Source organism: Sciurus vulgaris (assembly GCF_902686455.1).
Source record: "Sciurus vulgaris genome assembly, chromosome: 8".
Lineage (NCBI taxonomy): Eukaryota > Metazoa > Chordata > Mammalia > Rodentia > Sciuridae > Sciurus > Sciurus vulgaris.
Genome location: NC_136468.1, coordinates 50,050,208 through 50,073,769, shown reverse-complemented (window position 1 = coordinate 50,073,769; position 23,562 = coordinate 50,050,208). Strand labels below are relative to the sequence as shown.

The following is a 23,562-nucleotide window of genomic DNA, read 5'->3' as shown; positions in this document are numbered from 1 at the left end:
ATGACTGACAGGGAATATTTTTACATTATATGACAATTCTTTAGTTGATTGACAGAGTCATATAGTTGGGATTTGCTGGGAATAAGAATCAGAATGTGTTTATGTTAAAGTGTCTCTGAATGAAGTGTTTAATTTTTTTCACTTGAAATTTATATAAATTAGAAAAGTTATTCTGAAAAGTCAAAACTACTTTAGAATTTTTTATTTCACTTGAGAGAAACTACTTGAGGGAATCTGAGAACATTCTGTAGCATGTGCTGGAAGGTTTGTACACTGTTGGAACTAGTTTGTTGAATTCTTTACTTTTAACATAAATGTATTTAATGTCTCGTAATCTTTCAGGTATCCTTTACATTTTCTCAGAATACAATCTTGACAGTTTTGTGAAATTGTTGATTGTAGAACTTCTTTAAGTTGTACAGCAGATGGACACAACATTTAGCTACAAATGCATCAGTACTAGGGACTTTTCTTCTTTCTTACAAGATGTGCCTGCTTTCTTTTTCTCCCTGCTCATTCCAGGGACCACCAGGAACCTGACTTCAAGTAATGTTTGAATATTGAATGTTTCTGCTAGGTCAGTGGGCCAGTTAGCTAGGGCCATTGCCTTGACCCTGAGTCCTCATTTCTTGGCCTGCTTGGATCCAGTTATTGGTATCACACTACTCTGATACTCCTTACACTCTTCATCTTTTATTTTAACTTGTTTTTCTATGCCTCTTTCTCTGTGATGCTGTTTAAAAATAATGTAAAATAATATCTGCACTTGCAAAAATCTTCACATTTAATGAAAAAGGTCTTAAAGAAGAAAGTAAAGGTTTCTTTTTTTTTTTTTTTTTTTTTTTTCCTTTTTTGCTATAACTATCACTCCCTTTATTACTCCCTGGAATAAACCACTACAATATCTTATAAGTTACTTTCTTAGTAAGTTTCATTATAAATACTACAATAAATATCTTTTTCTTGACTTAACACTATAGTTGTCTATTGGTATCCTCTGTTTATTCCCCAAAACAAAATGTCAGTAAGAGATGGGATTTTGATATATTTTCTTCACTTTTTTCTCTTCTGTGTCTTCCAGGGGCTTCTGAGCACACTGAGGACAGAGATCTGGCTAGATCCAAAGTTATCTTAGTAGTTTTGTTATAGTCAGAACATCTGGTTTAAAGGTCATGTAGACACTTCCTGGCACCTTAGAGTTTTTGGTTTAACTCCACAGAATTTGAAAATCAGGTTTTCTTTGAGGTTGTTGATATTTTCTCTTTCTTGTGAATAGATTAAAACCACTAGAAGAGGCTTTAAGCAGACTAGAATTTTTAGGGATCATGGACATACAGTTTAAATTTAGAAGTTCACTTAATGTTCATGCTAAAAGTTTTAGAACTTTTCTGAATGACTAAAAGATGGTAACTGAGGAGCAGGTGTCTGTTAGTCATCTTTGTTTCACTATGATCAAAATAACTGACAAGAACAACTAGAGGAGGGAATGTTTATTTTGGCTCATGGTTTTGGAGTTTGTTCAGTCCATGTTGGGGGATTCCATTGCCCTGGGCCTGAGGTAAGGCAGAACATCATAGATGAAGGGCAGTGTGGAAGAAAGCTGCTCACTTCCTGGTAGTTGGGAAGCAGGAAGAGAGGGAGGAGCCAGGAGCCAGGGGGATAAGATATAATCCCTAAGGGCGTGCTCCAAGAAACCCACCTCTTCTAGCTGCGTTCTCCCTGCCTGTAGTTAACACTTGTTACAGTGTCCTTTCAATTTATTTATTATTTCTGGGTTCTAAGGCACTTTAATTAGATTTAAAGATCAGTAGTAGCAGCAAAAAGTCATCATATCTAAATAAAACATAAACTCTCAGAAAACACGCTAATATTTCATGAAAAGTACTTGTCAAGCACATCATAAGACCTATTCCTTAGAGTTAACTTTTTTATATGAAGTAACTTTAACATGGTAATCTTGGGTAATTTGCCTTTTTTTTCCTTTTTTTTTTTTTTTAAATTTTGATTCATTGTACACAAATGGAGTACAACTATTGTTTCTCTGGTTGTACACAAAGTACATACCATTTGTGTATTCGTACATGCACATAGGGTAATGATGTTTGTCTAATTCTATTATCTTTCCTTCCTTTGCCCCTCCTCACCCCTCATTTCCGTTACACAGTCCATTCTTCCATTCTTCCCTTACCTTCCCTCACCCCTGTAATGTACCATCAACCACTTATCAGAGAAATCCCTCGGCCTTTGGTTTCTTGGGATTGGCTTATTTACATGATATTCTCCAACTCCATCCATTTACCTGCAAATGTCATAATTTTATTCTTTATGACTGAATAATATTTCATTGTGTATATGTACCAAAGTTTCTTTATCCATTCATCTATTGAAGGGCACCTAGGTTGGTTCCACAATCTAGCTATTGTGAATTGAGCTGCTGTAAACAGTGATGTGACCGCATCACTGTAGTATGCTGATTTTAAGTCCTCTGGGTATATACCAAGGAGTGGGCTAGCTGGGTCAAATGGTGGTTCCATTCCAAGTTTTCTAAGGAATCTCCATACTGCTTTCCAGAGTGGCTGCACTAATTTGCAACCCCACCAGCAAAGTATGAGTGTACCTTTTCCCCCACAATCCTGGTCAACACCTATTGTTGCTTGTATTCTTGACAATAGACATTCTAACTGGGGTGAGATGAAATCTTAGGGTAGTTTTGATTGCATTTCTCTTATTACTAAATATGTTGAACCTTTTTTCGTATATCTGTTGATTGCTGTAGATCCTCTTCTGTGAAGTGTCTGCTCATTTCCTTAACCCATTTATTGATTGGGTTATTTGTATTCTTGGTGTAAGGTTTTTGAGTTCTTTATAGATTCTGGAGATTAATGCTCTATCTGAAGTGCGTGTGGCAAAGATATTCTTCCACTCTGTAGGCTCTCTCTTCACATTGTTGATTGTTTCCTTTGCTGAGAAAAAGCTTTTTAGTTTGAATCTATCCCAATTATTGATCCATGCTTTTATTTCTTGTGCTTTGGGAGTTGTGTTAAGGAAGTCTGGTCCTAAGCCGATATGATGAAGAGTTGGACCTACTTTTTCTTCTGTTAGGTGCAGGGTCTCTGGTCTAACTCCTAGGTCCTTGATCCATTTTGAGTCGAGTTTTGTGCAGGGTGAGAGATTGGGGTTTATTTTCATTTTGCTGCATATGGATTTCCAATTTTCCCAGCACCATTTGTTGAAGAAGCTATCTTTTCTCCATTGTATGTTTTTGGCACCTTTGTCTAGTATAACTGTATTTATGTGAGTTTGTCTCTGTGTTCTCTATTCTGTACCATTGGTGTACTTGCCTATTTTGATGCCAATACCATTCTGTTTTTGTTACTATTGCTCCGTAGTATAAAAAACAAACAAACAGAAATCCTTGAAATGAAGGAAACAATAAACCAAATTAAAAACGCAATAGAAAGCATAAACAGGCTAAATTACATGGAAGACAGAACCTTGGCAATGAAGACAAAATATTTAATCTTGAAAACAAAGTTGACCAAAGATGGTAAGGAATCATGAACAGAACCTCCAAGAATTATGGGATATCATGAAAAGACCAAATTTAAGAATTATTGGGATTGAGGAAGGCACAGAGATAAAAACCAAAGGAAGCATAATGTATTCAATGAAATAATATCAGAAAACTTTCAAATTATTAATCCCAAAAATATATGAACCCCCTCATTAGATATGGCTCTTATCATCTAATCATTTTACCTCTCACATAAAAACAGGAGCTTTTAGGGAATACCTTATGTTGTGACCATAAGAGGGTGTCTAACATATAATTGAACCAGGAAACACTAGAGCTGGAAGCAACCCTTTCAGTCTAGTCCACCCTTATACAGGAAACTGATGCCCAGAAATATTGAGGAACTTGACTTAAATCGCATGGCTTGTTACTAACAGAACTTGGAAGGATCAGGATGATGCTAAGGATCCCTTCACCATCGTGTCTTTTTGTATGGTTGAATTTGTACAAAATTTTGATTTATTTTCATCCTTTCTAGTACTGATTTTTCTAGTGTGTGTGTCCTAGAGCAGCTGTTTAAAAACACTATTAATAGTTATTTATAGATGTTATCTTTAATATTTTCTGTAGTGATGGCAAAAAATGCTCTATAGAATTGTTCAGTGCTCTGCAAAATTGTTCAATTCATTCAATTTAGCTTGCAGATAGCTTTTAAAAGCTTTTAGCCTTCTGTCTTAGGACTAGTATTTTTTTAACATAATGTAGCTTTTATTTATCAGAATGTTTATAAGTAGATCCTTTTAGCATACTTTGATTAATTGAAATGGCTTGGATTCACATTTCTAAATGATAGCTAAGGGCTTTAAAAGCTATACAGTTAATGTCCACTTATTGATCACATAATTTTTATATATGTCTATTTGATTAGTAGTCAATTGTTGTCAAACTGCTGTTGTAGATTTTGAAAGCCTTTTTAATAAAACCAGATTATTTGATTTATAGATTTTATATTTATAATCCTGTGCATGCTCTTTATACTACCAAGTTTGCATTATGTTAGTAAATAAGATAGTCATTTAATATGAATTAAAGGAGCATGAAAGCAACAGATATATTTGTGATAATTTATAAATAAGTGCTAACACTACCATTTTGTTTTTTTACAGTAGAGAGGCTGAATAAATAAATCTTATCTAGGAATGAATTTGAATATACTTCTTTTTCCTCCAAACTCAGCATATTTCCCTAAAAGAAAACGTTTACGGCTCCTGAGTTACCATCATTCCAGTTGCCTTGCCTCTCAGCATCTGTGTCTCTGGCTTCAACCTTGGGTGAACTTTTACACTCCATATGGTAGAGCAGTAGATCTAGCTTTAGCTGTGTTCATCTTTTTTCTCTTGCTGAAGCACCTGCAGACCCAGAGTGTAATATGGTTTTTCTTCTAAAACATTTTCCTCCCTTTCTTCTATTTCTATAACTTTGTTGAGGCAGAAAATAAGAGCTGAAAGAATATTAGTAAAATGTTGCTATTTTTCTTCAAACTACAAATTTGACTTAGTAGATATTATTACCTGTTCTGAGTTGGGTAGTGTTTTTGTTCTGGGGAGTCACCAGGGAATAAGTGAGTCTCTTGGAGGCTTGCACCTTGGAGATGTAGTCATAGATATTCCTTACCGTAATACAGGGTTGTGAAACTTACGGAAGCTGTTGGTGAGCAGAGGTAGACTTTCCAGAGAAGATGGCATTTGAGTTGGGCCTGGAAAGATAGATGGGCATTTGCTAGTAAGAAAGAGAGAAGAATAGTCTACTTGTTTGAATGTTGTATGCAAGAATAGGGAGTCTAAAAGTCTGGGGTTTGGGGGAGTTGCATACATATGGCTAAAATACAGGCATTGAAAAGTAAATGGAAATTAATTTTTCATTTCAGATTGTTCAGGTTCTTACATACCATACTAATTGGCTTTATCTTAGAATTTTAATAGGGAATCATCAAAGTTTTTTTTTTTTAAAGTATGACATTAATATGATTTTATTCCTTCTTTACTTAAGAGTTGCAAACTTGTTTGTCTTTAGGGATCAAACAGGTAACATAAATGTGAAGCTTCCAGATGTTAACCAGCAGGGAATGGTAGGACCCACAGGACTAGAATGAGCTTATCTTGCCCAAAGCCTTTCCCACACAGGGTATTTAAAAACACTCTGGGGCTGGAGATGTAGCTCAGTGGTAGATTGCTTGTCTAGCATGTGTGAGACACTGGGTTTGATTCTCAGTACTGCGTATAAAAAATAAATTAAAAAAAAGGTCCATTGACAACTAAAATAAAAATTGAAAAAAAATTAAAAAAATTCCACTGTCTGCCAAATCACATAGAATATTGACCAAATCCAATGTGAAGTTAGACCCACGTCTGGAGGTATCCATGAGATCTTTTTGGAGGGTGTTATACACTGTTTGGCCAGTTTCATATAACAGTTTATGTGTGGGAGTTATCATACATGTGGAAACTTATTAAAAGAGTATATTATAATAATTCAATCAAAGGTGATAATGCTTGAACAGGACACAGAATTGAGAAAGTATAAGCATACTTACATTGATGAAATGTTAGAATCAACAGGGTTTGATTATTGGTTACATATGAAGAGAGGGAAAAATTACATCTGACTCTCAGATTTCCAGCTTGAATTATATGGGTGGTGATGCTAAGAAAGAAGGAGCAACTCTGGGTGATAAAAGATACCAATATTTTTAAGGTTTTATTTTTGCTTGACACATAATAATTGTACGTACTGATGAAGTAGCCATTATTCTACTCCGGTTGCCACTCTTCTCTCAACTTCTATGAGGTCAACTTTTTTAGATTCTACTTATGAGTGAGATCATGTGGTATTTGTCTATTTTGTGCCTGGCTCATTTCACTTAATATAATTCATCCATGTTGTCACAAATGACAGGATTTTATCCATTTTTATGACCACATAGTATTACATTGTGCATATATACCACATTTTGTTTATCTGTCTATCCCTTGATTTGTTTTGTTTTGGTGGAAAATTTATTTAATTTTTTCTAAGTGAAAGGCACTATTATGGCTATTCCTTTGAGGTATTATTTTGGACTCTTTAGCTCTTCATTTATTCATTCATGCACGCTTTCTTTTTTCTGGGCAGGAATTGTCCTAGAAACATATTTTTAAGGAAAATCTCAGTCCTACTTGCAAGTATTCCCTTAACTTGTGCATGAGGAATTTGGGTATATGACAGTTGTAAATTCTGGTTAGAGATCTTCATTTTTCTAACAGGGTATCAACCCTAAATTGGTGATTGTCAAAGGTTATAGTTTTGTCCACTCTGAGTTTTTACTGGAGAATATAATTGCCAATTCTCCTCAACTTCTAACCAAAAAATGCTTATGATAAATAGTATTTGTAGAAAATGATCAAATTTCTCTAGGGGTTTAGGACATTTTTCCTTGAGGCCATCAAAAATTGGGTGCTTGTGTTATGTTAGTTTTACTTTTTAACAAATTGCTTTATATCTGTATGTATCTCTTCTCTCAGTACCTCCTCAGCATACTCAGCATATATATTCTTACAGAGAAAGAAGCCAGTGCAAGTAGCCCATTATTGGGCTGGAATGATGTGGTTAAGGCTGTTGAGCCTTTGGGGTAAAAGGTCCTCTACCAAAATTCTTACAAATTTCTCCCAGAACTTAATGACAGCAAAAGAGATTTTTGTTTCCTTGTCTTGTTTTGATTCTTTCCCTTGTAAATTACTGGTAGGTTTTGATATTATGAATGCCAAATTGTGTACTGTGGCTCTCATTCTTTCCTCTGACTGATTAGGCATTTGAGATTCAAATTTATCATCAGCAGCTACATATTGTAAAAAACTTTGTATGATTTTGGTGTGTTAAATGGTATCATTCACTTGTTCTTAACTGTTTTAAAATCAATTTATATTAGTCTTTTTTGTTAAAATACTTCATTATTTATTTTGTTAGATATCACGATTTTTTTGTAATGAGATATGATAACTTAAATATGCCAGTTGTAAGCTTTTGCCTAGTATATAAATGCTGCAAGGCTCATGTATGCATTTCTGTTAAAGATGCACTCAGGACTAGGACTGCTGAGATGGAGTGTGTGTCAGATTTCAGTGGATGTAGTTTTTTCAAAAGGTTGGATCAGTTTCCTCTCTTTTGCTCTAAATCCTTGCCAACATTTGGTGATAGCATCTTGATTTTTAAACAATATTCTGGGGCTGTTCTGGTTGTAAGAAGGATTACTATCATAAATTAAACGGCCTTTTCTTTTCAAAGGTTTTTGAATAGGACAGGTAAAACAGTGTTTTGACCCTCATGCTATTACCAGTGTTTCTAGATCATGACATTTAATCTGTTTTTTTTTTTTTTTTGTTTGTTTGTTTTGAATAACCACGTGTGGTCAAATTAATGTTAATCTGCTTTTGAACTCAGTATTTTTGGGATTAGGAGACCTCAAAAAAGTATGTTAATTTTTTTTCTTTTTTGGTTGTTGTTGCTTTAACTTGATTTTCCTGAATGACTAATGGACTCAAGTGCCTGTTTATGTATTTATTGTCTGTTGGATTATTTTGGTGAGAATCATATTGAAGATTTTAATCTATTAATGTGGTATATGCTTCCATGTATTTAACTCTAATTTATTTTAGCTTGCCTCTGTGTAGTTTTTGTTGAACTTATTCTCAGGTATTTGGTTTTTTAAAATGATTTTTTAAAAATTCATTTTCTAATTTTTTGTCATTGCTGTGTAGAAACTAATTTTAATTTTGAAATTTTACTTTTTATTTTTAAAAATTGCTATTTTTAATTCTTAAATTCTTAGTTCTGTGTGTAGATTCTTTAGGATTTTCTTCTTATACAATCCTGTTGCTCCTATTAGTGACTCATTTCTTTCTATTCTTTTCTCGAAATTTCTTTTTCTTTATTGCTCTTACTGTAGACTGATCAGCACATCTTAGTGCTCATACCACTGGTATTTGTTGATTATTTCTTCGGCTAACATATTTAGCACTTGTGTGTCTCGTTTAAGATAGACACATCTAACTCTGTTTTATTCAATAGTGAGCTGAATTCAAAGCTGCAAGATACTTTAGAACAAATTGAGGTAAGAATAGTTTTATCATAAATTACTTTTTCATTGTAGAGGTTTTTATAGTATAGGTTCAATACTAAGTTTTGACTTTTTTGTTATTACCAGTGTTTCTAAATCACTATATTTAATCTGTGGTTTTCATTTGGAATGTCCATTCATGGTCAATTTAGTGGTAATCTACTTCTCAATTCAATAATATTGAGAACTACTGGACCTTGAAAAAGGATTTGAAAATAACATCATTTCTAGAAAAATCTCCAAACTGTTCCACATAGGTATATTTTCATGTAAATTATGTTACCTAGAATACTTACCGTGTATTAATTACATTTTTATCAACTGCTTCTCTTTCTTAGTTTAGTGAGTTAACTGAGTAAATATGAGTAAATATTGCCTGATAAAAAAATCCTAAATTCCTAAACCACATAATAATATCTCATACAGTTCATCAAAATGCAGAAGCTACAAAGAAAAAGATACATCATTGTGAGCATTAAGCCTGTTTTTTCCTTCTGTGTATATACAGAATTCATCTCTTTCCTTGGCAGTCTTTGCAAAGAAGGGTGTTCTATTCATTAAACTTAATAAGAGTTACTTATTTCTTTTAATATTTTACTTTATTGCTTTCCTTATAAGAGTACTTATAAAAGTTAAAGTTAGAGTTTCAAATGACTCTTTTATGAAAGTAGTCTTTGGTCATAAATACAATTATTTGCTAATTGTAAGAATACCAGCTTGATAATCAAAAAATACTGCTTTGAATCCCTTAAGTAGATAGTTCCCTATATATTTTTAGAGAGGACTTTCCATTGAGAGCTTAGTATTTTTCATTCTTAATGAAATGTATAGAAAATTATTATTTAAAAATGTATATGTATAGAAAATTATTATTTAAAAATGACATCACTGAAGTAGAAGCCATAAACAAAATAGTGCATATAGATATAAAACCTTAAACATTGTGGTATGTATTTTCAAAGGCATTGTTTTGTTGAGAATTACTTTTTAGTCAGTATAGAAAGGTTGTTGTTATTCAGTAGTCCCACAAATTCAGTTCATATAATTGTAAGATTTTAGCAAATGTTTGAGGAAACAAAGTTAAAAAATAAAAAATAAAATTTCTTAAGAAAATATATTTATTTTGTTTCCCTTGAAACTCTAGGCAGGGGTTTTAAGACATAGAAATTCATGTTAATAACATCTCAGTAAACTTAATGTTATAGTTGCTTATAAATTGTAACTATAATTTGTTTATACTTTTATTTAAATTTGCTGTTGAAACTACTTAAATCCAGTATGACTATAAATATATGTGGAGATATTAGTTAAAAGTGAGAGAATGACTTCAATGTTTTCTTCTTACTGCCTTGAAAAGAATTCCTTAACCACCTCTTACTTTTTCTTTTCATTAATAGGAACAATTGGATGTAGCTCTTTCGAAAATCTGCAAGAATTTTGACATTAATCATTATACCAAGGTTCAACAGGCTTATCGACTTCTTGGAAAAACACAGGTTCGTTTTAAAAAGGATATTCCCTTTTTTTTCTTAATCAGGAATCTTGTCTACCTTCATGGTTCTTTAAGTCAGAATATAATAACTAATGTAGTATCCTTGAAGAGTTTTGTTTAACAAGGAACATCTTTACGCTGAATTAACATTGGTAACATGATTATTTACATGGAGTGTACATAGTGTGATTAAACATTATAAGTTTATTTTGAACTATGAAGTGTTTGTCAGGTTTAGTATTTTCACAATTTTATATAGGTTTTAAGAAATGTTTATTTTAAGATAACTCAGTGGGGGATGATGTGTACTTTATTCTGCCTCAGCTCTTGATCCTGAAACATGGCTTCCTAATTTGGGGTTTCATTGGTCTCTAGTAGGCTAGCATGACTCCCTTAAAATAGTATATAAACTTGTGTACATTTATCTATAAAACAGGTCTATTGTGTTCATCAGATTTTCCAGAGGATTCTTACATACCTGAAATTTCATAAATCCTCTTGTAATACATGGTTTTGTACACTCGTATTGTTCAAGGACTTCCTTGAAAAACTTGAAACAAGGGCCATGAGTAGAAAATTTATTGTATTCTCTGTGTATACAGGATTATACATTTATCCATACCACATTTAACCATGATAGGTGTTAATATTTTCTTCTCTTAAATGGTCTTCTCTCCTAGAAGGATATAGACTTTACCAAACCATTGAAACTATTTACATTTTAATATCTTGATTGTTGTACTTTATTACTTTTCATGTCTGGGTTGTACTTGGGAAAAATACAAGAAGAAAAAACAATTGGTAATTTTGAGGTACATATTTAAAGACCTTTGAAAATAGAATTATGATTCCTAATTTTCTTCAGAATTTTTTTTTTTACATTCATTAAATATTTATTGGTACCTACCAGATGCATTACTCCAGTCATCTGAATATAGGCCCTCATATACATTCTAGTGAGGGATACAAGCATTCAAGGTACATATACTGTCAGGTGATAACAGTTGCTACAGAGAAATGTAAATCGGGATAAGTGAATGGAGTGTTGGAAAGTACTGCTTTGTATAGGATAGGAAGTCAGGAAAAGCTTCTCTGAGAAGGTGGCTGTTATGGAGCTTCTGAGTGAAGTAAGTGAATGAAAGTGTGATGGCAGAGAGGATCCAGTGCTGTGATTTACCACAGCACATTTAATACAGAGCAGGATGAGCACCAGTTACAAATGTGGGGTAACAGAGCATGTTCGCTATTCAGACTTGAGTGGTACAATGCCATGCTTATATGAAGTGTTATCTGAAAATAAACCCTACTACAATTAATTCTGGGAATGATAGTGATCTTTGTATTATAGTTATAATTGGTAAAGGTTTTTTTCCTGTGTTTTTCTAATCTGTTGAAATTTATTTATTTTAAGAAAATGAAATTATGCTATACATATTTTCTTTCCACAGACTGCAATGGATCAGCTTCATATGCACTTCACCCAGGCCATTCACAATACTGTGTTTCAAGTCGTCCTTGGTTATGTGGAACTATGTGCAGGAAACACCGATACAAAATTCCAAAAGCTGCAATATAAAGATCTCTGTACGGTGTGTAGTAGCTTAAATACTGTTCATATATCTGTCTCCTGTGTTTTAAATTTATATTCCCTTTTTCTTTGTACCTACTATTTGAAGATGCTACTATAATAAAAACAAATATTGTTTGCTAAAAATTTATTTTTTCTCCCATATTATTATTTTCCTCAAAACTAAAGACACAGTTATACAAATGGTAAAGGTTACTGATATTGGAATGCAGTTACTTCTAAATTGTATATCCACCCTCTTATAGCTTCTTTTACTCTTCTATATTTGGCAATTCTCTTTTGTGATTGCATCTTGGGTGCTTCTAAGAGTCATCTTTGGCCAGTTTTTTCCATATGTATACATGCTGTCTGGGTCAGTGTCTGTGACCACTTTTTGTTTTCATTCTTAAAGAAACATTAAGTCTTTAGGTAACAGAACCCAATAGGTGAGAAGTAGATTTTAGAGTAGGTCTTGCTGGTAGAGTGTGAAGAAAAGAGAATAATTATCAACTTGGAGATGGTAATGTCATTTGCTTTCTTTTAGGGAAGACTGGGAAGAAGCAGGATTGCATGGGAAATCTTGCATTCTGTTTGATACCTTCTGAATATGCAGGTAGACTTGCTGAGGTAGTTGGATAAATGACCCTAGAGATATCAGGGCTGAATTTAGAGATTTGGGAGTCATGAACACCTTGTATTTAAAACCATGATACTGGAGAAGAAGGGTGGGGAAAGGGGTGAGGGTGTAGGTTAAGAAGACAGTAGGGCCATTGGCTTTGTGACTTTTAGGGTTTAGGTAGGGGAGGAGAGACTGGAAGAATCTGAGAAAGCAGCTGGGAAGACAACCAAGAGATGGTGGTGTCATTGCACATGAAGAAGGAAGTGTTGCTAGAAGAATGGAGTGTAAACCTGTGCCAGATACTGCTGTCTGAATATGGTGATATTCTAGAACTGGCCACTTGATTTAGCAATATGGAAGTTTTTTGTGGAAATGGGCTCTCATTTTAACTTAAGAATGAGAAAACTCTCTCAGCAGAGAGTTTTTATCTTTTTTCTCACCCCAAAACTGGGGATTGGACACAGGGATTCTCTACCACTGAGCTACATTTCCAACTCTTTAATTTCTTTTTTTTTTTCTTTTTTGGGTACCAGGGATTGAACTCAGGCACTCAACACTGAGCCACATTCCCAGGCCTTTTTTGTATTTTATTTAGAGTCAGGTCTCACTGAGTTGCTTGGCGCCTTGCTGTTGCGGAGGCTGGCTCTGAACTCAAAATCCTCCTGCCTCAGCCTCCTGAACTGCTGGGATTACAGGCATGTGCCACCGCGCCTGGCCCAGCTCTTAATTTTTTATTTGGACATAGGATCTCATTGTGTTGCTGAGGCTGGCCTTGAACTTGTGATGCTCATGCGTCAGCCTCTCAAGTCACTGGGATTATAGATGTGCACCACCATGCTGAGCAGTATTTTTTTTTTTTCTTGATGTCTACTCAGGAAATTGTAGCAGTTCTAAGAAATAGATATTTGCTCTCTTTTGTAATTGTGTCCATTAGAATGAAAGTAAGCTAATCCTTCTTCTTTAGGAAGTTTGTGAAAACTGCAGGTTACATGTCTGATGGAAACTGGAGAAATTTCCTTATTTGAGCTACAGCAAATATTCTGGAAGGATGTGTTTACATATGGTATACTGAAAATTAGGTTAATAATGATGGTTAATATGACTAAAACAGCTTTTTAAAATAATTTCATAAATCATGATGATATTCACAAATGTGACTGTGATATAGTTGCATAATTATATCTTTATCCATTTTTAAATATAGGCATCATATGGTAAATTTTAATAATTTTGAAATGTGTGGTTACTTTTCTTAATCATACATGTTTTTAGAGGGCTTTCAGTTCAGAAATTATCAGAATTATTTTAGAAAGTTTAAAGTTCAGGAAATTATCCCAGGATTTCTAGTCACTGCTGCTACAGGCAGACAGGAATGCTTTTATTTCTTTAAACCTGAGTGTTAAGTTATTTCCTGTACTGAGTCATATTTGATATATTTAAACTAGGTAAAATTAGAAATTATTTGTAGATCACCATGTTGATTATTTAGTCAGATGAAAAGGTGGGAACTTTTAGTAACTGAGTCCTATAAAAGATGGTGGTTAGTTTGAGAAAGGAAAAATAGAGGCAATCCTTCCAAGTGGAATAAATAAGCTGATGAAGGGAACCTTTTCCATGATGTCAGTACCTTTTCCTGGTGAGAATAAATATCAAGACTCTGGAATAGCATAACTCAGGCAAGGAAGATAATTCATGAAGGAGCCTTGTATTATAATGTAAAGTTCTTAATTTTTCAGCATTCTAGCTGTGGAAATCATTTTAGCCCCTGATTAACAGTATAACTATTGAGCAATACTTGTATAAAAGCAAATGTGGCAGATATGGTAAGCAAGAAGCAGCACAGCCCTCAGCAGACAGGTGAATGGTGTTGATTGGCATATTTTGGAAACAAGAAGAATGAACCACCCATTTTGACAGATTATTTTCTCTGTTTCAGAGCAATATTTTGAAGGACATCCTTAATCATAAATAGTTTAAAAATAACATTAAAAATTAAGATAATTGAGTGGTACAGCATAAGAGAGAGATGGAGTTCTCTGAACAGGGAATAATTGTGGTTTCTTTAAATGGAAAGAGATTGGAAATGAAAAGGGATAATAATAAATCTGCTTTTTTTATTCATAGTATTATTTTCAGCCACTTTCAGATGTCAGCCTAAATGAGCTAGAATGAAGTTGAAGTATTTTTTAAAATCCCTTTAAAAAGAAATCAAGCAAAATTAATGTTCAGTTTTTATTAATTCTGATAAATAGAATCTCAGAGTTCTTAGGGCCAACAGCATCCTGTTCCACCATGGAATTTCTGCCATTTGTTTCCTTTCATCATTGCTCTCTAAGCTTAAGTGTTTAGTTGGTTTTGAGTTTTTAAAAATAATTTTGCAATTGTATATACTTATTTTTTCTTTACTAACCCATGTTTCTAAATGGTTTAATTAGAGCATAGTTTTTCTTTTTATAGCCTATTCTTTGATCTGGTTTCCCTGCTTTTCTGAAATATGTTGGTTTACTGTTTATAGATTATTCAGGTTCTTAAAAAAGAAAAGTATATATTCTTTTGAATCCCCAATAAATGGCTAATACTTAGCAACAACATTTTCAAAGGAGAGAATTCATGTATTTCTTTGAAGGGACAGTGTAAAGGGTCAGAATGGCAATCTTATTTACTTAAAATTTTTATTTGTAAAAAAATTTATTTGGATTGAACCCAGGGTTGCTTAACCGCTGAACCACATCCCCAGCCCTTTTTTCATATTTTATTTTGAGACAGGGTCTTGCTAAGTTCCTTAGGGCCTTGCTAAATTGCTGAGGCTGGCTTTGAATTTGCTATCCTCCTGCCTTAGCCTCCTGAGTTGCTGGGATTACGGGCATGTGCCACCATGCCCGACTTTAAAAAAAAATGAATAAAATTAAGCTCTGTTTATAATTGCATTTATATTTTGATGTACCCACATGTTTACATGTGAAAGGATTTATAGATAGCATGTGGAAGCTCTTTATTTTTACATTGCAGGAAAACCTATTGTGGGTTGTTTCAAAGTTTGTATTCATCAGTTGTTTAAAGGTATTTTTATTAGTGTATCATAGTTATACATAATATAGTGGGGTGCATTTTGACATAATCATACCAGCATGAAATCTAATTTCATGTTTCAGTGTCCAGTACTTCCTTTTTATCTCCCCTCCTCCCTCGTTTGCCTTTCTCTACTGGTCTTCCATTTATATTCTTTTTTAAATAGGTGCTCTATAGATATACATGAAGATGAAATTCACTGAGGTATATTCATATGTGTACATAGCCTAATTTGATCAGTTTCATTCCACAGGTTTTAAAAAGAATTTTTTATAGCAATCTTTGGCAGGCTGATGGAATTCCCTGGGGGAGATTATTTCAAGATGTTAATTAAGGTGTTATTGATTGATTTTGTGATAATAGAGTTGGCTGAACTGGCTGAAGTTCTCTCAACCATTTTTCAGTTGTTCATTTCCAAATGATTTTAATGAACATCCAGTTCTGTTTTTGAAATGAACTTGATATGAAGTTATACATTGGGGAAAAATTTAGTGTTTCTATTTTTCAAAAGCTTTTGGAAATCATTTCAGTATGTTTTTTTCAGTGTCTGGCACATTAGAGGTGCTTAGTAAATGTTTCATGAGTAAATTGGATTGTCATCTTTGTCTCCCATTGGTATAATGTTGACAAAATTCAAATCTGTTTAAGGGAAAAAATTCAACTTTGAGCACATTCCCTGTGCCATTCATTTTTCCAGGTACTTTATAGCATACATCATAAGAAGGCAAACGAAAGACTAGTCTAATGTTCCATCCTTTTAGGCTTTTAAAGTTTGATTCTTAAAAATAACATTTGATGTTAATAAATAATATCAATTGAATTATAATTCAGTGTCAGTGTTTTGAGAATCAGTAAATATCTTTGATATATTCCTGCTGAAGACAGTCTATTTTGGTATTCATAAAAAGACTTAAAGGCAAATCCTCTTTTGAGAGAAAACATTTTTCTATCCCCAGATAGAAAGGCACTTTCTCAGGGCACTTTCTGTTTTGAAGAATTACTTTCTTTCATTAGATAGTATGAGAGTATGCTGGTTTTCTTTATTACACATGATAAGCTATTAGGAAATTCAGAACTACATTTAATGTTCATGTGTAGCACCCATCTTGCTTTTGGATTCTCCATATAATTAACTGCTTTTTTTATTCCTTTCCTATGTTCTGACTTTTTTAATACTAGTTTGTTACTGAATTTTTTTTTTCACTTGTGGTCTTTATGGAGTTAGGCATAATATGGATTATATAGGTAGTTACTAAGTAATTTGATGCTCAGTCTTAAAATATCCATATTGTAATGATAAAATTCAAATATTGTAAGAAAGGCAAAAAGAAAATAAAAATTGTATTTGAATGCAAAGCTCATCCTTTTAAAGTACATGTGAGCAGATAAAGTAGCTTTATACACTGTTTGATATAATTTTTCCCACTTGTTATATAAAGAGCGATTTTCCATTTCAGTAAGTATAGAACTCATGTAGCTTTTAAGGCCTTGACAGTATTTTAGTGTTAGAGCTTCTATGGATTAACTAGTTTCCTATTCTTGGATATTCATGTCATTTCCAGCTTTTGTCATTATGAGCAGCACTATATAATATAAATACTCTTAAAGCTAAATCCTTAATACCTTCTTTAATTATTTCTTTAAGATAAATCATGAGAAATGAAATTGCATTGTCAAAGTCTTTATATTTTAAAGACTTGGTTGTATTGCCAAATTGCCCTCTAGAAAGTGTGTTTCAGTTTACACTGCACAACAGCAGTGTCTGATTTGATACCTTTCCCTTGAACACGTGAATGCTGTTTATTATTATTATTTTTTATTTCATAGTTTGTCAGGTACCAGAAGGTAGCAAGTGAAAATAATTTGTGTTGTGTGGGAAGCTGTCATTTAGCAGAATTAGACTAGGTTGAGCCATGTGACACAGAGGCCTGGCTTCTAGGAATTGCTGGGAAGCATGTGGCGCTGCATGGGAGTGGTTCCCTGTCTCCTGAAATTCCCCCCCTAAGAGAATGGCTTCCCTAACTCCACCCTATCCTCTCCATCACAGAAGCTGCTCCTCCTGGTCCTTGCCCCTTTTACCCGTGTATTATAAATAAAGGAGAGTTGGGTGCCTGGGTGGTTGTTGTAAAGAGGCCAGAACTGGTATGGCCCAACCGTCACAACCCTTCCCATAAAAAGAATATTGACTCTTGTGTGCTCATTAAGTAGATAGGTTTTTTGAGTAATAGAAAAACCGCCAACATCCTCCGTCAGTTAACCCTTTTCTCCTCCATGTGGGACATGTCGGACAGGACCCCCACAGTGTTGTTTTTCACCCAGACATTTTTGGGATGTTAAGCAAATTAAACTGAGACAATTATAACCTATTGAGATTAATTTGACTGGAAAGGTGAGTGGGCCTTTCTTTTCTTGCTGAATGCTGCAAATATTTGAATATTGATCCAAGTTCAAGGAACGTTATTATTTACAGTTCAAGGAAAGTTACTATTTATTTGAGGGCTTGCTTAGGTCATTTCTAGAGCAAACCAAGAATTAGCTGTCAGATCTATTTTTTTTTTTTTTTTTTTTCAAATATATAGTGCCTAGCTAAACTAGAACACTGTATGTGGATGGGTCTAGGGACATAGGGGAAATATTGTGTCCACTGGCATGAGAAAAAGAGAGCACAAGGTGGGTGAAAGAATAGTGGGTTGTTTGACCTGGCTTATTGGGTTTCAGGATGCTGGTTTTTGCTGTTTGTTGTGTACCCAGGGACTAATGAATAATTATGAAGCACATGCCTTTCTCTTTTGAATGGAAATGGAGGGATTCTCTGTTCACTGGAAGCCAACTTAGGTGTGGCAGGACCTCACTGCTGCATGAGAACCCTTCAAATTAATTTAGACTACAGCTGGGTGATTTGTGGGAAAGTGGGGTCAAAGAAGAGACCAATCTTTAAAGGTGGCACATAGTTGCCATCAGAAACAAAAAGTTTATTGGAGAAAACCATTTTGACACCTGACCCCAAAATCTATTCTTAATTTGATCGTTTTTTTTTTTTTTTTTTTTTTAATTTTTAAATACTGCCTTTTATTGAGATCTTAGCACAGGGATTAACAACATTTTGTCACTTGGTGATTATAAGTGCTTTGCTTATTTTATAATATTAAGCTGTCTGTTGGATCAAATAATGTTTTAAGGATATCCCTAAGAATTTCCATTTGGCAGCAGTTAGAAAAATCTGAGAATGATACTAAAAGAGCACTTTCTATATCACAATTTAGCAGTGCTGGTTACCTAGTTCCAAGTTGGGATCATTTATATCATATTATGTTGTTTTTATAAACATATTTAGTATTAATGACAAAGTTTCTGCTAGATGAAAATGAGTTTTTCACCCTCATATATTTGAATTTTAGAGTCTTGAATGAATCCAGTCAGGTACAAGGACAGTTTTGCTAAAAGTATATGCATGCATTTTTTTTTTTTTTTTAATTTATGGTGTGTCACAGAGACTCCTCGTGATTTTCTTTAACCTTTGGGATTTAGGTTCATGAAGTGATATGCAGAAATCCTGATGAAGTCACTAACAAGGTTGGTTCCCAAGCACAAACAGGTTCTATGCAGTTCTGTGCTTTTTCTTTTATGGATTCCTGTGGTTAGAAAGTACTTAAAAATGTTTAGATTTTGAACAGCTTGGCAACTTACAGAAATAATCAGAGATTAGTAGGGTCTTATAAATGTATGACCCAGGCATTCATTTGGGGCACAATTCCCACACAGTTTTGATTCCCTTGGGCCTAGTGCTGTTTGAGCAACAGCATATTTCCAGAGTCTCAGCAGATGTCCCAGCATCTTCTGATGGTGTGAGCTCACAGTGCTGACAGCATTCATCTAACAATACTGATAACCCTTCATTGTTTTGATATCTATGTGTGTGTGTGTGTGTGTGTGTGTGTGTGTGTGTGTGTGTGTGTGTGTGTAGGGTGGGGCACTTTGAGTTTTGGATCTCTGTGAGGCTGCCAAAACATCTGTTCTCTTTATGGTTGCCAGGATGTGATTAGAGTGCTAAACCTAAATGTGAAATAAGAACAAAATAATGCTTTAATGATATCCCTATGAATTTTCATTTTGGTATTTAAATTAAAAATAGCATCTTTCTGAAGTTTTTATAGAATTTGATAATAGTTCTGATAGGTATAAAAGCAAATTATATAATAAGTAAAAGACAAACTCTAGTAGTCTCTTTTTTCATTTTTATTATTTTCATTTAAGCAATAAATGTAAAGATGTCAAAAGATGACGTTCTTTCATTGTGCACTTCAAATTTGGAAAGGATGCTTTGTGGCTAGATTTATACTGTTCTCTGAAAGTGGCCTACATTTATTGTTTATAATCAAGGCTAACATGTTGCTACTTTTAATAAGTTAATTTCTTCATTTTAGTTTTGTCAGATTAGGTCGGTTAAGATGGTTAATAGTAGAGATGAAAGGTGCCACATGTTACTCTGAACTGATAAGAATGAAATGAGAAATAAATTTGTGGATTTTGTGAATGCATTACTCAAGATTGGATTTAGGAGCCTATTTTGTTGTTCGAATTGGGAAGCATGGCAGAAATGTCATGTTGAGCTTTTGTATCGTAACATCCGAATTTGTGAATCCTCTCTAAATCCCACACCCTAGGATATTTTTTACATTTTAGGATCACCAAAGTTATGAGACATCTATGTCTTCTCTACAGAGAATATGAATTTTCTTCTTTAAATCTTAGATTACTTAAAGTATCCCTTCTTTTCTGTGTGCTTTTTGAAATATTGCTCAAAGACTGTACTTTTTTCTCTTCTATTTAATGATACAACCTTCATTAAGGTGAAAGTAGGAAAAACTAGAACACAGAGAAGTATTAGTAATTAAATTTCTATTTTCTATTTGCTCTTAGTAGGAAAAAATTCACGGCATGATATTTGGTTCTTTGGGATGTCTTACTGTGTGGATATTTTCTATATTTAAGACTTTAATTGCCATTTTCCATGTGATGTGAACATAGAAGTGGAGTTAGAATATAGTGCTCAAGAATATCCTGAGATATTCTTGGTGTTCTATCAAAAGAGTCTCCCCTTAATTGGAACTTGAACTGAGTTTTAAATTTGAAATTTAGTGATTAATGAATGACTTAAGCCAAAAGTGATATATCTGTTTGATCATGGTTCATGCATGTCTGTGTAATAAGAGTCTGTATTTGAAATTTGGAGGAGATTTCAGAATACTAACTAGAAAATACTAGTTGCAAATGACTTTTAGTACTTGGTACTAAAAGCATGAGAAACATTTGTTGCTGAGAGTTGACACTACTTGGTTGCAGAGTATAATGGAAAATGGTCCTATATTAACATGCCAGCTTATTGCCAGCATAGTGTTCTAATATAGAGATTAACGTATTTGGGCTTAAATCTATTGAAAACTTTCTTTTATCTATCTAATTTTGCCTTTCTTCTTTAAATTACTTATTATGTGTGTATTTAGTAAGATGGTCTGTACATTTGTTTCTGTTTTAAAATACAAACTTAGGCAAGAATCATCTAGTTAACTGGTACTGAGTATATCATGGTCTTACACTTACACATATGAATATATTTGAAGATCATAAAATTTGAGTCTTTTGGGAAACTTAGGCAAGTTTAGTGGTTTAACTAGATCTTTGAATCATTTATAATTAAATCATTGAGAACAGGCTTCCTATAACTTCACTGCATAATTTCAGCCTTATCTGAATAAAAATGCACATGTATGTCCCTGTGTGTATATCTCATACAAATCCACTAGATTTCAGCAAACCCCCAAGTGATAGCCTAGGAAGGGGCCTCCTCGGATTCCTCAAGTAAATAGGCAGATAATGTAGCTATGCAGTGGTTGGGTGGAGAATAGAAGGTGGTAGGTCTAAGTTTTAATTTTCTGGTTTGTTAAACTGTGACAAGTATAATAGAAATTAATTGGTAGACTATAACACAGTTATTTGTATAGTAATAATTTTTCTTTGGGGAAAAATAAGACTAATACTGCCTTCCCCTTATCTAACAGAAAGAATGTTGGGATATCCTTAGATTAAATATATTTGCATAATACAAATATAAATTTATGCAAAGTTGAGTTTATGAAAGTTAGAAAAATTGACATGTAAAGGAGTACCTTTATTTGACTGAATGATTACTGAGTTGAAGCCCAGAACTTTTTGTGACTTTTGCTTTTCTTTGCCATTTTCCTTTAGCCTTTTCCTGATCTCGTGCATCAGTATTGGCTTTTGGTATATGTGTGTATAGAATAAGAGATGGGTCAAGTTTAATGATGTGCTAAAATAAACCAAGGAAAAAGAAGTAAGACTAGTTTATTGTAAAAGTAGCAGTTATAAAAGCAAGCATGAGAAGTTAACCCCAAATAATTTTTCACAGCTGCACAGTCCTCTTTTGTGTGTTTGAATGATATAACAGTTTATTCTACCAATCTCCTTGTTTGAACATTTAGATAGATGTTATGTTGCAATTGCAAATAATCATTTAATGAATAATCTTGTACATATATATTTCACATTGTTTAAGGTACATCTTCAGGATGAATTTCTAGAAGTGAGATTCCTGGGTAGAAGGAAAAATACATATGCTATTTTGTTACTTGATGCTGACCTCCTCTTCCTTGAGGTTGTACCATTTTGCATTCCCACCAGCATTATATCAGAGATCCTGTCTTTTCACAGCCTTGCCACAGATTGTATATGATGTCAAAGGTAAATAAAGCCAGTCAGATTTTAATCAGCATTATCCTTTTCCAATAGGGGAAAGTGTCCAGTTGAGCTCAAATTAGTTTTGTATAAAGGTGACTAGACATTTTAAAGGGAATCCCCTTAAAAGAGGGGATACATAGGAAGGTGATGGGGAATCAAGAAGTGAAAAACTGCGGAAGAGCTAGAAATGGGACTGTTCTGTATAAAACCTGTTTAGGCTTGGAGACAGGGAGACAGTAGCGCTCTCCTCAGGTGTTAACTGAAATAAACAGTAAATTTTTTAGGTAGCCTTGAGTTTTTGAGGCAGGCATTTTAAGCGGGGGTGGGGGGGGGCTAATGTCATCCTAGGGACATAGCCTCGAGCCATTAGCAACCATGGTAGTGTGTGTTCAGGTCTTTTTAGGCCAACGTTCCAGCCTCATTGTAAAGAATTCAGAAGATCCTAGCTAAAGTTTGGTGAAGGAGAGGATCTTTGCCATTGGGTAGCTTTAAAATTTTTACTAATATGATGAGTGAGAATTTTGTATCTTATTGTTGAAGTATGTTTATGTGCCTTCTTCCTATTTTTCTATAAGATTTTTTGGTTATTTTCTCCCAAACTTTTGTTGTTGTTGTTGAGACAGGATCTTGCTATGTTGCCCAAACTGACCTGGAACTTCTGGGCTCAAGCTATTCTCCTGTCTCAGCTTCCCAAGTAACCAGTACTATGAGTGCATACCACTCTACCCAGCTTTCTAGACTTTTAAGAAATCTTTATAGGTATAGAATATTAGTGCTTTAATGTGAATATATGGTGTGAATATTTTACAAATTTATCACTTGTTTCGTGACTTTGTGGTGTTTTTTATTTGCCAAATTTGTATGTAGTAAAATTTATTAACTTATATTACCTCTGAATTTCAAGTTGTAAATAAAAGAGCTTTCCTCTATATCAAGTTTAGAGAGCATTTTATTCATGTTTTCTTTAGGTGCTATTTTAATTTTTTTTTTTTTCATGTAGATCTTGTATTTATTTATAATTTATTTTTGTGTACGGTATGAGGAGTCTTTTTCCAACTGACTATCCCCTGGTCTCAACATTATTTATGAAAAAGTTTGAGTGACATGAGATACCATCTCCAACATATGCTAAATTTTTATGTAAAATTGGGTATATTTTTGAACTTTTTATTAGTATTACAGTAAAGTTCATAACTTAACAGGCAGACTGATATCTTGATAATTTTGAAACATCCTAACCAAGCATAAGAATTTCTCTTCATTCAAGTCTACTTTTATGTCTTTCAGGAGTGTTTCGTGAACCCTTTTTTTTTTTTTTTGGTAGTGGTTCGGTCATTTATTATGAAATTCATTCCTAAAATTTTTAACTTTTTATTGTTTTTGTAAAGCATTG

The 23,562-nt window shown here is 33.6% G+C and overlaps 1 protein-coding gene across 3 annotated transcripts in view; it reads left to right on the top strand.

Annotated features, from left to right (window-relative positions):
• Window positions 1–23,562, top strand: part of VPS50 (VPS50 subunit of EARP/GARPII complex) — a 120,194-nt gene that overhangs the window by 26,095 nt on the left and 70,537 nt on the right. For all 3 annotated transcript variants that reach the window (XR_013765905.1, XM_079152088.1, XM_079152087.1), the window contains exons 10-12: window positions 8,618–8,660; window positions 10,064–10,162; window positions 11,607–11,747. Coding sequence is in view for 2 of the 3 variants with exons in the window: in XM_079152088.1 (XP_079008214.1) it covers window positions 8,618–8,660; window positions 10,064–10,162; window positions 11,607–11,747 (283 nt within the window). In the remaining variant the exon portion in view is untranslated. The remainder of the gene's footprint in view (window positions 1–8,617; window positions 8,661–10,063; window positions 10,163–11,606; window positions 11,748–23,562) is intronic.